The 15,057-nt window shown below is 49.7% G+C and overlaps 1 protein-coding gene across 1 annotated transcript in view; it reads left to right on the top strand.

The window, feature by feature from the left end:
- Positions 1–201: 201 nt before the first annotated feature.
- LOC149364998 (uncharacterized) overlaps positions 202–15,057 on the top strand; it is a 104,932-nt gene continuing 90,076 nt past the window's right edge. Inside the window, exons 1-3 of the mRNA XM_089570229.1 lie at positions 202–300; positions 2,901–3,113; positions 13,330–13,390. Coding sequence (XP_089426355.1) covers positions 284–300; positions 2,901–3,113; positions 13,330–13,390 — 291 coding nt within the window. The 5' untranslated portion in view covers positions 202–283. The remainder of the gene's footprint in view (positions 301–2,900; positions 3,114–13,329; positions 13,391–15,057) is intronic.

Raw genomic sequence — 15,057 nt, 5'->3', positions numbered from 1 at the left:
ATTCGTTTTCCACGTACGCATGAAGACTGCATGCGGGGGTTCAATTTAATTTCGCTGATGCACAGCCTGCGAGAATACTAGTAGCAATCCGTGGTAGTGCGTCGTCCTCTCAACATATGCCTTTTTGATGGTGCAGCTCTTTCACTTTTGTTTCTTGGCTCGTCGTCGCGACGGCAGCGACCTATGCAACAGTTGCCCGGCGCTGCCCATACATCTGCGTGTTCATTCGCGCGAACGACGTTCGTGCTGTCAAGTGCACCAGAGCCTTGGACGCAGGAAGGTTATGCCGACGACAAATGAGTGAGTTACGAGACCATTCAGTTACGTGGGTACAATTTCAGTGCTCTGTGGATTACACGAAGTATTACCCCGCTTTGATGCAGTGTAGACGTCAAAGGCAATATAGTCATTCATCAACGCCGGGCACCAAACAATGGAGACTACAAGATCAGTGCAGAGGACATATATGTCTACATATACCAAACCTGCGAAACAAAATATTTAAATTGCTAAGTAGGCAGCATAAAGGTGACTGTTATTTTAGGAGCCGAATCACCTATCATAACTGTGGCGGCGGAAAAACTTTCCCTGTTTACCTGAATTTATACTAAAGTGGTTGTCTTGGAGAAACGTTGAGCTGGGCGAGTTTGTATGGGTTCATGATGCTGAAACAGCACAAAAAGCGACGGACAAGAAGAAAGATGGACAGAACGAGCGCTGACTCACAACTAAGCTGTCTTGGTATCAACCAGACAGCATTTAGTGCCGCAAAGCTTGACCACAGTACAGTCAAATGAAGAACCATATCGTGCATGGTCGGGACCCATGGCAGAGTCCTGTTGACGTCTGAATCACAGGACAACCAATCGGCGGAATCTTGTACCGCAGAGTAACCGACGAAACTGCAACTACAGAGGCAGTTCTGCGCTTGGTATACCATTATAACTCTATATATCATCTCACCATGGGGACGTTTTCTGCACCAACACAATTTGTTTAGAATAAAATACATTGCTCTCTCATTTTTTTTGTGGCAGTGAAGCAGGTAAAGTTGCGATATTTCGCTGAGAAGCCCGCTACTGCCCATATTAGGTACCTCATTCTACAAAACTTCACGGCGCAAAATGGTTTATGGAACAGCCAATGAATGCAGCGTACGGACTCCATTATGTATCCTAATTTAGTCTGGGCCACCGCGGTGGCTCAGTGGTTATGGTGCTCGGCTGCTGACCCGAAAGATGCGGGTTCGATCCTGGCCGCGGCGGTTGAATTTCTTTGGAGGAGATATTCTAGAGGCTCGTGTACTGTGCGATGTCAGTGCACGTTAAAGAACCCCAGGTGGTCGAAATTTCCGGAGCCCTCCACTACGGCGTCTCTCATAGCCTTAGTCGCTTTGGGACGATAAACCCCATGAACCAAACCAAACCTTATTTAGTCTGAATGTTCCTCGGAAGTCCGCTGGAAGAAATGTGAATTAGGCAAGATGGAGACAGGAATGCTTCGTTCTGAAGCATGAGCAGATCAATGGAGAGAGGGAATTGGACGACGGTGGCTGCGCATAAAACGAAATATCTTTTTCCTGACACTCAAAAATCGGAACAGACGCGCGATCAAAATAAAACGATGAGAGCTGAACAGTATACCAACCTGGACCATAGAACGAACCTGAACAGCGGCAAGGAGAGAAGCCTCATTCCGCTAATCACTTCGTCCTGATCACTTTGAGCCGCTGTGCTCGTCTGGCCTCAGTAGAAGAAAAATGCTTTTCCCGAAACATCTGTCAACGAACTGGGGCTCCCGTTCAAGTTTCTGCTTGAAGAAATATCCTCTGCTAGCATGGATCACTTCGCAGCAGTACTGCAACTATAAAGGCTACGTTTTGGGGGATATTTTCTCTATTGTAACGCTCACCCATTAGTGCGCTTGTGGCACCAAATGCTGACGATAGTCCGTCGACGCACGATGCGGGAGACGCATTTTTTAGTGCACGCATCTTGGGTCAAAGAGGAGGAGCAAGTATGGTGAACGCTTGTCTAAGCACGGCGCGATGCCTGTCAGGTTAAAAACAACGTTCGCTACTCTCGTCTATGTCCCTACATCGTCAAGCACAGACAACGACACAAGGACTAACACAGCACAAGCAGGAGCGGATCACAGTGTGTGCACCAGTACGATGGGTCACTTCACAGCACTGCAGTGAAAGCAAACATGGATGCATTAATATCACTGAACTAATATCGCTGCAGTGTTCCGGCCCTCTTTGTCTTAGGGCTCAAGATGCTGGCACTGATCCGCAGTCCCATTCGTGCCGCCTTGCCCATTCGAAGATAGACAAAGAGTCTTATTTTAAGGTTTAGACACCAGTCCAGTGCTCCACCAACGCCTATGCCACTTCTCTCTCAGCGCGTCATTTTCCTACGTCAATCGGCTGTGCTGTCCGCCCATAATGCTTTTAATCTGGCTCTGGCCAGTGTTGTGAGCTGCGCACTGTCCACAGTATAGCATGCTGTCTTAAGTAAGTCGTACCAAAGGTGATCACTTATGGTACTTACAGAGCAAATAAGGCGTTTGTATTGTCCACATTTAAATACACAAATAGATGAAGCCTTCACGCAAAAACGTGATACATATAATAACTATATCAAAGATACCAGTTTAATTTCGGTCGAATGGCTTGGCCACATTGAGCCGTCCAGAGGTAACTGAATTTGCTCGCTGTGCAACCGAATACGCGGTGTTAGGTGGCTGGAAGACTTTATGACTTCTGAAAGCGTTGAAGTAAGGCGGCCTAGTGAGTGGACAATTCTGCCCAAGAAAGACCCAACGCTTTCAAACTGCGATCAGGTCGAAATGGCGACCAGCCTGTGCGGCAGTTCGATCGAGACCGTGTCTTCTTGCAGCCACGTTCCCAGCCACGGCGCGCAGACGACCGCCGGGCGCCGGCGACTGCGATTCCTGCGCGTGTTGGTCTACCTCGGCCTGGTGCTGGGTTTCCTGTACCAGGCGTCGGACGTGGTGGTCAACTACCTGACCTACCCCACCACCAACGACGTGCGCGTCGAGGGACCCGAGCATCTGGAGATGCCCGCTGCCTCCGTATGCCTCACCAACTGGTGAGTGCAACAATCGCGGGTGCCATAATACGGTGCAGAAGCTCAGCGCGTCGTGGAAGCTTTCATAGTTGTCGTCGACAGATAGGATAGTATTCCAGAAAGCAGCTCAGGAGATGAGGCATAAGAGAACACTGAAGTCAAACAAATGCAGAACGCAAGTCCAGCTTTCATGAGCATCACATTCTATTATGAGGCAAGTGTAGAATATTGTGATACTCATGTAGACGTATTGATGGGAATGCTCTAATCTTCCGATGCGTAGCAAAATATTTATTTTAGTTTGCCCTGCGTTCGCACCAAGTAGCCCAGACTGATTTTGAAGAATTTGTTGGCGAGTTTATGTTTGTTATTTCCACATGTTCGCTCTTAGCCAGACGGTATTCCGTCAAACTCTGGACTATATGTCCAAATTGATATAGGGAACTAATGGAGTGCGTTTTTGACAATGGATAGCCAAAATATACAAGCGCCCTGAGGAGGGATATGAGGATATATTGATTGTTATGATGCATTCTTACGGAATGTGCGAAAAAATTGCTCTCACAAACAACTTCCCGTTGAAAAAATGCGCTTGCCGAGTATTTTTTCGTACAGCTCGGAAACGATTCCGAACAACTGAATGCCAGTTCTCAAATAGCCGACGAAAAATATCAGTATGCACATAGCAAGAATTGTTTTCATCTTCAGGGGTGAGGGTGGCAAAGCATTAAATTGTATCAGGGGATGGGTGGAGAGCGCGATTTCGAAGGGAACCCTCAACAGACCTCGATGTTATCATCAAATAGCCGAAACATAACTTTTGAATGCAACGTCGTTCTTTCTCCACGAGGAAAGCTTTTACAACCATGCCAGGTTCCTATGCTCTGCTTTCTGCCCAGTTCTTCGAAACAAAAAAAAAAAGAGTTATTCAGTTTGTGTAACCGAGGCTTAACTGTCAGCTCTTGGCGGATCGTATGTGACGCCATTCTGAAATTCTAATCTTTAGCGAAAAAGTTTCAGAGTATGCACATATTTATTTGCCTTCCAACACCACCATTTCGCCTTATTTTACAGCAGAAAATTCTAGTCTTTACGCCAAAATGGACCAACTTCGCGTGAAATAAAAATAGAAGCATGGGTAGTTGCATTGAATTGTTTTACATACATTTATCCTTTAATCCGTCCCCAAAACAAAAGCCTTTCTCGCTGTAATCTTAGAGTCGCTGAAAGCATATGGAAATCCGGGTAGCAACGCGTGCCGCGGTGGCTCAGTGGTTAGAGCGCTCGGCTGCTAGCAGATCCTGAGGACGCGGGTTCGATCCCGGCCACGGCGGTCACGTTTCCAGGAGAAATGCAAGAGGCCCGAGTGCTTTTCGGTCTCAGTGCACGTCAAGAATCCCTGGCAATTGAAATGAATCTGGAGCCCTTCACTATCGCGCCCATGGTAGTCCATGTGTCGCTCTGGTGCGTTAAATCCTACATACCATACCATACCATACCATACCATACCATACCATACCATACCATACCATACCATACCATACCATACCATATCGTACCGTACCGTACCATACCGTGCCATACTTTACTGTACTGCACCATACCATACCGTACCATACCGTCCATAGCTTGCATGCATGAGCTGTCTACGGCCTAATTCCTGGTTTTCATGCCCAAAAAATATATCGCTCACTTACTGCCATTCTCAGTGCAAACTGAACAATTACCCGATAAGCACGATGGTTTGGGGGAGGTGATTACCGCTGCAAGACATAAGCGCTACAGGATTAGCGCTACAGGACATAAAGGCGGATAGCGCTTATGTGTTGGTTCTCATGCTAACGTCCCGTGCTTCTGTCTGCGCTACAAAAGATGTAGTGGTATTGTAGCGCAGTATTTTTGTAGCGCAATACCTAATTTTCCTGTTACGGCCCTTTGTCCTTCGAGTTCGGCAAGGGAAGGTTCCAGAGCCGGCGCCACCGCCGTCTCGCTCTCCATAGCGTCCGTGTCGGGGGTACTAGGGGGAGGGGGAGTTGTTTTAGCTTCTAAGGCTTCAATTTTGGCAAGTAGCATCTCGTTTTGTGCCCGGAGAGAAGCTACAAGGTTGTGGAGCTCAGCGTCAGCCGCCGAGCGAGGGGGAGGGGAGAGGGGGTGGGAGGAGGAGGCCACCCTGCCTGAACCGCTCACCTGTTTGCCATTTTTGACAGCGTTGGCCCAGGAACCGGCCGCGCCACTCTTGTCTTGGGAGCGGGCTTGCTTCTCCTGGCCGCCGTGTGGGGGCGGGGGTGGCACTTGACAGCCCTTGATGTCCTTCCCGCTGGTAGGCGTCTGTCGTTTTGAAGCGTCGGTGCCGACGCTACCAGGGTGATGTGGCTGCCTGCCCGTCACGCTGGATTTCCCGCCCTTAGGGGCGGCTGGTTTGGTATGCCGATATTTAGCACTGCAGTCCCGCGAGTTCGTGGCATGGCCACCACCACAAACCGCACATTTTGGCATACACTGGTGAGGGGCCCGCACCCCCTCTTTTATGGGTGCCTGCTGTCCACACTTGTCTTGTGTTGGGTTGGGACAAGTGTCCGCCCGATGGCCGACAGTTCCACACAAACTGCAGGCCGGAATAGTGCGCAAATATTGGTGCACTGTGACAATCTCAGAATTGTAATTTGACACCCTATTGGAAACTGCGATGGAACGCCTCATCGCTAGAGTCATGGAGGCCATCCCCTCTATGATCGCTCAACACGTCGCGACTAACACCCGCCTTTCTCGAAGAACCGGTCCTCTTAAGGACGTATCTGGTCGGCCCTCCAGATTGTCCCGCCGAGTAAATGACCTTGACGATGACGAAGATAGCTGCCCCCTTCCAGTTGCTGAGCTTCAGCCCCTGGTATCTGGCTCGGGGGCAACCTCACTTCCACCTCTCACCTCTAAATCTGAGCATGGCGGGACACCACCGGTGTAGGCGCTCCCCTCTTTCCAAATCGGCTTCCCCCATTACGATTACTCAATGGAACTGTCGGGGGCTCCGGTCCCGTTCCAAGCGGGCCGACCTCCGACTTTTCCTTTCAACCTTTCAGCATTTGCCTGCCGTAGTTGCCCTCCAAGAGCCAGGGAAAGGCGCCGTACTAACAAATTATACGACGTTCCAGCAGGACCCCTCGCCTTGTCTATTAGTCCATAGAAATTATACAGCCAACCAGGTCGACTTAGACATTCAACTTGAATACTCCTATGTAATGGTGACCCTCCTCCCACTCCGCAAACAGGACCCACCGCTACACATACTCAATGTATACTGCAATCCGAAATTGCCGAATGTATCATTTGCGGACCTCTTTAGCCGCGCACTGAGAGTTGCGGGTCGAGACCCCCTCCTGATTGTGGGCGATTTCAACGCTCCCGCTCGGATGTGGGGTTACTGCCGTGAAGAGAAGCGGGGACGCAAGTTGGCGGAGCTTGCGTCAACGCTGGGCCTCACTCTTCACACTGACCCAGTCCACCCAACTCGTATAGGCAACTCTGTGACTAGGGATACATGTCCGGACTTGACCTTCGCCCGCAACATTCAATATGCAGACTAGGTCAACACCGAGGAAACCCTCGGCAGCGACCACTGCCTCCTGAATACTACGATTAGGACCCTTCCTTTCGCGCGACCAACAACACAAGCCCGATTCCCAGATTGGACCAAGTTCAGGCAGAATTATAACAATGTCACACCCATACATGAGCAGGGCTACCAGTCTTGGTCACAACAATTGGTCTCTGGCCTTCGCTCCTCCGAAACTCAAATTCAGCTCTCAGAGGCGGTCTCGGATGTGGACAACCACCTCCTCCATCTCTGGGAGGCCCGGCATTGCCTCGTCCGTCGGTGGCGCCGGCAAAAGCACAACCGGAAACTTAAAGCTCGCATCGCCGAGCTCACTCAACGAGCGGCTGAGTATGCGGCCCAACTCGCCGACTCCAACTGGGTGTCCCGATGCAATACGGCCGCGCGGCAAATGTCCAGCCGGAACACTTGGCGACTCTTTCGCGCCCTAATTGACCCAACGCAAACACGCACGGAAACTCAAAAACACCTCCAAAGAGCAATACACAGCTTTCAGGGCAACACAAATCAATTGGCGCACAAGCTCCGGGACCAGTACTTGTGCACCACCCAGGACTCCCGCGGGCCGGCGTACTCTTATGCAGGTTCTGAGAACGTTGAGCTGGATCAACCGTTCCAGCTCCACGACCTGAAGGCGGCCCTGGCAAAAATGAAACGCGGCACCGCTCCGGGTCGGGACAAAATTACAGTCAAATTGTTAGCCAACCTCCCCGACCCAGCATACATGTCTTTATTGAATTACATTAACTCAATCTGGCTTGGGGAAGTGCCACTACCCATCGAGTGGAAGACCGCCCTGGTCACCTTCATTCCTAAAGCTGGCAAGGCCATCAACACGGACAACCTCCGCCCCATCTCTCTGACTTCCTGTGTGGGCAAACTCATGGAGACGATGGTACGTGACAGGTTGTCCGAGTTCATGGAATCCAAACACCTTTTCGCAGACACCATGTTCGGATTTCGCCCACACAGATCTGCACAAGATGTCCTGCTACAACTCAATCGGGCTGTCCTCGACCCCGTGGAATGCCCTCACAATGACAAGGTCGTACTCGCCTTGGATTTGAAGGGTGCATTCGACAACGCTACCCACGAGATCATTCTCACCCACCTCTCTCAAACTAACTGCGGCAGAAATGCCTTTCAATACATTCGGCAATTTTTAACCGACAGACAATCTTACATTCGGATCCAGGATAAAGAACATGGCCCTTTTCATTTAGGAACCAGGGGTACACCCCAGGGCGCGGTGCTCTCTCCTCTCTTATTCAATTTGGCTATGATGCGCCTACCGGCCCAGCTGGATGCTGTCGCCGGTGTGCAGCATGCGCTGTATGCTGATGACATCACCCTGTGGGCCACGCACGGTTCCCTTGCAGACATTGAGGCTAACCTGCAGGAGGCGGCGACCATAGTGGACCGTTATGCTCGCCGATGCGGCCTCCAATGCTCCACCCAAAAGTCTGAATTTGTGCACATACGCCCCTCACCAAAGTGCACAGCCAAAATTTCATTGTCTCTTGAGACAGGTCCAATCCCTGAAAACATCGAAGTCCGGGTACTGGGGCTCTTTATACATCAAAACAGACGGTCAGAAACAACATTGGCCAAACTCCGTCAGGTGGGGGACCAGGTGGGCCGCTTGGTCCGCCGGGTTTCTAACAAGCGCGGGGGGTTACGATGTAAGGACGCCTTGCGGCTGGCGCATGCATTTGTAACCAGTCGAATTCTATATTCGACTCCATACCTCCACCTGCGGAAGCAAGACGAGGATTCACTCGAAGTCATCCTCCGCAAAATTAATAAGCGGGCTCTAGGCCTCCCCGTGACCACCTCCAACAAGCGCCTCCTGGGCCTAGGCATGGTGAACACATTTCGGGAGCTCCGGGAAGCCCACTTGACTAACCAATACACACGTCTCTCGAAGACATCGTCGGGTCGCCGCCTCCTTGCCCGGCTACACATCCAACATACCACTCTCATGGAAGAGCGCGTACGTATTCCATCCCAGTGGAGATGCGCCCTCCACGTGCGCCCTCTTCCCGCGAACATGAACCGTGAGGACCATAATGGCCGGCGCCTGGCGCGGGCGGAAGCCCTGGCCCGCCACTATGGATCGAAACCCGGCGTATTCTACGTGGATGCCTCAGGCCCCCACCATGGGGGATGGTACACAGCCGCAGTCGTCCACCAATCCAAAACAGTGAACGGCCTTACTTTCCGAGCCCGTGACATAACACACGCGGAGGAGGTCGCCATTGCGTTGGCTGCATCTGATTCCAATTCAAAAACAATTATTTCCGACTCGCGAGGGGCATGTCGGAACGTCGAGCAGGGCTGGGTACCGTATCTAGCCTACCGCATTCTTCAAAACAGCGTCTACACCGGTGACCCCGCGCACCGGCGTATCGTTCGGGCTCCCGCTCACATGGGCCTTGAGGGAAATGAGGCAGCTGACGCCGCCGCCCGCGCGCTCTCTCACCGGACATTCCCCTCCGACCCTGACGATCAGGAACTCGAATTTATTCCAGCTTACACCTTCAAAGACATCGTTTTACTCTATCAATCTGGTCATGGTCTTTATCCCCGCCCGTGTAAAGGTCTGTCAAAGGCGGAGGAGCGGCTTCTGCTCCGCCTGTATACTAATACTTTGCTGTGCCCGGCAGCTCTGAAACACTTCGACCCTTCTTTCTCGGGCAGCATTCCGCACTGTGCGGAGAAGTCTTCGGACATCTACCACATGGTGTGGGCCTGCCCCTCCAACTCTGCTATCCCCCCTCACACCAACCCAACCCGGGAGGACTGGGAGGCGACCCTGCTCGGCTGCTCTGACCTGCAGGCCCAACGGGCCTTGGTCGCGCGAGCCTGGGCGGCGGCCGATGCCACTGGGGTCCCGAACTAGGGACCTCCACCTAGTATTTGTAAGGGCTGGCCCCCTCTGGGTCAGCTCATGCATAACCTCCTGTATTATACCTGTACATAAATGTTTTCCACCACCACCACCACCTTTGTCCTTCACCTTCATATCCCCTCATCGCTTTCCTCAGTGCAGGGTGCGAAATCGGCTTCCTCCTCCTCCTCCTCCTCGTTATGTAGCGGCTCTGCTTTTCACTGCATTCTTGTAGACTAGCTGCTTCGTGAATGTAAAGGCTCCTCCATTTTAGATTATTTAGCTGTGCTGGTATTTCACCGGTTTCGGCGCTGGGTACCGAATTAATTGCGTATTTCCTTTGTTTTAGTGAGTGAGAAGGTGCTCCCGATCAACTGTGCGCAAACTGGGTTCAATAATAGGGTTATCGCGATAGCCTTTGGATCTGCCAATCACGATTCATCTTATCATTAAAATATCCCTGAAAAATTTGTGCTCTTTACGCATCCCTTTAATATCAGGGCAAGAGCATCTGTTGTATACCGAAACTGCGCTTTTGGGCGTAGCTCGTCCCACTCAAGATAACTGAGCGATCTGAAATCAGGAGGCATGAAGTGCACGATTGCTACAGCACTGTAATTGTAATTGTTTTTTTTTTTAGGAAAGGAAATGCGCAGTATCTGTCTCACACCCCTGCGGACACCTGAACCGCGCCGTAAGGGAAGGGATAAAGGAGGGAATGAGAGAAGAAAGGAAGACAGGGGTGCCGTAGTGGAGGGCTCCGGAAGAATTTCGACCCCCTGGGAATCTTTAACGTGCACTGACATCGCACAGCGCACGGGTGCCTTTTGCGTTTCGCCTCCTTCGAAACGCGGCCGCCACTACCGGGTTCGCAGCCGGAAACTCCGGCTCAGTAGCCGAGCGCACTAACCACTGATCCACCGCGGCGGGCTTGTTTCGCAGAACTTTTTTTATTTGTTTACAAGATTGTTTCAGTAAATTGCAGTCATCTTCAGGATAAGAAAATATGAATGATCATAAGGAGTCCAACTTGAGAAAATAAATACAACTCCGATAATGCAATAAAGATTAAGCTCCGGAACATAACTGTAGCGGGTTTGCAGGCGTCACGCCCTTGCGGCGAAGTCCTTTTCACGGATGAACTCATTCTTGGCTTGCCACGCCCAAAAGTGAGCCATGACTCACTCGGCGTCTTGCAAAGCGTTGGTGTCGAGTGCAGCTCGTTCTCCCACCGAGCCAGCCAGGAGTTGAAAACTGGTGATTAATAGTGCCGAAGCTCTTTAGCGCTCCCGTGACGACGACGGGACTTCTTCGAGGCTCCTTCACCGCTCTGCACACCACCCTTCTCGGCTGAGCGCGCGTAACTTGAAGGGGCGGAGAAAGGTCGTTCACTGCACAGGTTGTACGCGCACTTTTTAATTGCCCCCGATTCCCCCTGCCAAGAAGATTCAGCGCTCAATGCAGGGGCGAAGTTGAGCCCACGTTCACCGCTTCGTCTGCATACGTGGGAGGGGATGTGTAAATAGCTTTCTCTCTCTCTCTCTCTCTCTCTCGAAGCGGCGCTTCAAAAAAGCGAAGATCGCTCTGCACGCGGGCGTTTGTGCACGTGTACGCGGAAGGAATCAAGTGCTACGCGCTGTCGGGTTCGCGGCCGACGCTATGAGCGACACCGGAATGCGGCGCCGTGGTTATGCGATACCGCCAACGCTGCCGCCAGGTCGTAACGACGTCGCTTGCTCATGTTTAAAACTGCTGCTTTTGCCGAGAGCTTACAGCCCAGGGAGTTCGCTTCTAAGCCCTGTAGCGGGGCTCCTGTAGCATTCCTGGAAATCCTACCCACTGGAGGAACATAGACAATGGAGCTAGTTGGTGTGAGCTCACCTTGAAAAAGAGGGCGAAAGACGGGCCAAAAGTAATACGGACAACACGAGCGCTGTGTCCGTCTTGTTTGTCTTCCTTTTGTCCGGTTTTTCGCACTGTTACTCAAAATGAACACTGCAGGAGGCAGAGCCTGAGATCTTACCTTCAGGAGATTTGAAATGCTGGGGATGAAATTACGAGCCGCAAGGTGTGGCTCAGAAGCAAACCTCCTGGGCTCCGGGGAGTTGACAAAGGCTATACGCGGCGATAAGGACGAATTGCTAAATTCGTCCTTTCATGCGGTAGATGATCTCAATATGTCAGCAATCGGACGTAATCCTGTTATTCATTTATTTACTTGCTTCTTTGTTTTTCTAGTGAAAATCTTATATTACATTGTTACAATGCGCACAACTATGTTTTACTAGTGTCTGTGATTTATTTCATATTTAGGTGTTTTATTTATTGCGCACCGTATCGTTTGTTCTAGCCCCCTTTAAGTAAAAACACCGTTAGGCCCTCTTAAGAGTGAATAAATTATTACGATCATGATGATACACATGCAGCCTATGTGCATAAACCATCAGTTCGCGTTGATTTCAGCAAGTGTCGTTTTAAAAGGCACTCTTTTTATACTCCATATTCACCCATTCTAGCTCTCAATTTTTCACCAAATTTAGTTATAAAACAAACTTTTTTCCTTTCGCACAAAGCTAATTGTTCGATTGTGTAGTATAAATTAAAAGGATTCAGCCCTTTGCTTTCGGTAGAAAAGAGAAACGACAACAACGGCTTCACCCCCATCCACTCCAGCCATTGAGAGTGACACCTACAACGGGACTGTCTTAGGTAGTCCAAATTGATAATATGATCTTACAGAAAATATTATTCCACACAGCCTTTCACAGAACACAGTGACTTCCAGATGGACGCTGTACAGATCTGTCAACAAAGGCCGTGTTTCCATGGAGGATAAAAAATGGTCTGTAGGCAGCGTATAGACTTCTTATAGATTCTGTTGCCTTCGTATAGATATTTCTTTTTGTTCACTCATAGTCTATACATCGTCTATAGACAAAAGTGTACTAAAACTGTACACCCATTAATCTATACATTGTCTATAGATTATCTATAGATTGTCTATAGCATTTATATTACCCAGAGACTGTTCTCTAGGATTAGTCTATAGAGTCTTTAGACTTTATAGAAAGAAGTCTATAGACAGTGTATAGAAAAAATTGTGTAAGGGGAAACGCAAAGGGCGCCCGTGTGCTATGCGATGTCAGTGCGAGTTAAAGAACCCCAGGTGTCGAAATTATTCCCGAGCCCTTCGCTACAGCGCCTCTTTTTCTGTTTTTCTTCTTTCACTCCCGCCTTCCTTCCTTCTCTCACGGCGCTGTTGAGGTGTCCAGCATGAAGTGAGACAGTTACTGCGCCATTTCCTTTCATCGAAAACCAATTTTTTTTTTCAATGTCCGAGGTGCTTTTTTTTTTTTTTAATATGTCAGCATTAGCACTCCCATGCTGGCGAAATCTGTCCGACCGTCTGCCCATCCGTCCCAAGCCTCGGTTGGCAGGTGGCAAAGTGGAGAGAGGGAAATCCTCTTCCAGGGAGAGTGAAAGAGGAGAATGAAGACAAAGGGAGAGAGGAGAGATGACACGACATGTGCCACTGTGACTGCTGGTTTGGATCGGAAGAGTGGAGCGGGGATATGGCGTTCCACACGGTGATTGACGGACTGGATCCCGCCACCCGCTAGCATGGACTGAACCTGTCAGCGGCAGTGACTGCTCTGTCCGGGCGGAACACTAATGTTAACTCGTACATGCCTCCGCATTAATCTCATTGGTCTTTTTTTTTTGCGCTTTCCTTTCAGGATCAGCAAGGAAAAGCTATGCGCTCGCCAACCCGAGTTCTGCAACTACACTGACAGCGAGGTGAGAAAAAATTCTTCTCTTGGGAAGCACATGAACGCACATCTTCGAGGTCAGTCTCTCTGCATGATTTTACTATGCGAAACGTGTATCACATAGAAATCAACATTCTAAACAACTGGATCACTGTACATCAGGGTCAAAATGCTCGCGCCGAGGCGTGATTCGTAAATTGGCTTGCCTTTGCGGCCATCTGAAGGGTGCGCATCGCGTTGAAAAACAGGGCCCGAAATCGAGCTGTATGAAAGGAAATGCTGCTTGGATCGTTTTGTTTTGGTCCCAAAACCGTAACGTTTATTGTACGAATCTACTGACGTCGAATTGGTGTTCTTGAAAAGACTAGCGGTGGCACGTGCTGAGTACGGCGTCTAGTGCGGAGTACGGAAATAATTTATTTGCCAAGCTGTCATCGCCATTACTCTGCAAGTGTTGGAGTCTGGATTCTTGAATGTTGGCTCCAACATGCGCGCTTGTTCACTGGAATTCAGGCGGAAAGCGTGGATGAACGCACTGAAGCAACGGATCTTCCGCGCCCAACGGCGTATACGACGAGAGAAAGTAAAGGTATTTAGATGCAAGGCACGAGCTCATGGTGCAAGGCACGAGCTAATGGTGCACGCCCATTGCTGAACCAGACGTTGTTAACGCAATGTCTCCTTTTGCTTGTTTGAAAGCCGTCTGTAAGCGAGTTCTTGAAATCTGTGGAAAGGCATCACTAAGTGAACGAAATGGTCAGAAATGCTGCCGTGTTTCTGTTTCTGGATTCCACATATATCTGAAATGATACGTGCGGAGTCCATATATATATATATATATATATATATATATATATATATATATATATATATATATATATAGGAACCGCATGGCATTTTAAAATAAATGTACAGTCAACGAGGGCAGATATTTTACCATGGTTGTACATGAACGTTTGCTTGGGTAGAGTGGCTGCGACTGACGAAGGGTAAAGCGAAGGGTGACTGAGCAATAGAAAAGAGAAAAAAGCCTTTGTCCTGCAGTGGATGTAATCTCACTGCTGATGTTAACGGCGATGAGGATGCAACAAGAGCGAGCAATGACAAAAATATTCCGGATGAAGATGGCGTAGGAAGCCGGTCGAACGGAGGAGCAGTCAGTGGCGAGGAATTTTAAAAGGAAATACAACAGCCATTATGTTATGTTGACTAAGAGCGTTATATCACATTGCGCGGTGAGTATGTTGGCACAGAATCACCTAGTATAAGGAGGAACTTGAGATTCTACAAAGAAAGAGGTCCGACAAAGACGCTTAAAAAAAAAAAAAACCTGGGGCTGTAGAGGTCGCTGCGAAATCGGCTTTCTTCCTACATTCTCCCTCATTTATCACTCCCTAACGCATGAGCAGCTTGTAGAAGAATATCGCTTATTTTAGCAAAAGACAGCAACTTGCAGGACCCAGTGTTTCCTCCCATTTCCCTCCTTTCTTTTATTTATTTTACAGCCGAGTAAGAGCTTAAGGCGGTGAAGAAGGAAAGCGAGAAATGAAAAGTTCCCCTCGCGGTATAACAAGCCTCCCGCCGAAACGTATCGTCTGCGCGAGAGGGAAGGGAAATTGATGACGTCGGCAGCCATAAAACGTAGATGGGACCGGGTAAATTGGGAGCCAGTCATTTTTCCTCGGGGCATTCGCA

Source organism: Amblyomma mixtum, chromosome 2 (assembly GCF_055824585.1).
Source record: "Amblyomma mixtum isolate Tamu chromosome 2, ASM5582458v1, whole genome shotgun sequence".
Classification (NCBI taxonomy): domain Eukaryota; kingdom Metazoa; phylum Arthropoda; class Arachnida; order Ixodida; family Ixodidae; genus Amblyomma; species Amblyomma mixtum.
Note: the sequence above shows the minus strand (reverse complement) of the source record. Positions and strands in the feature narration are given on the sequence as shown.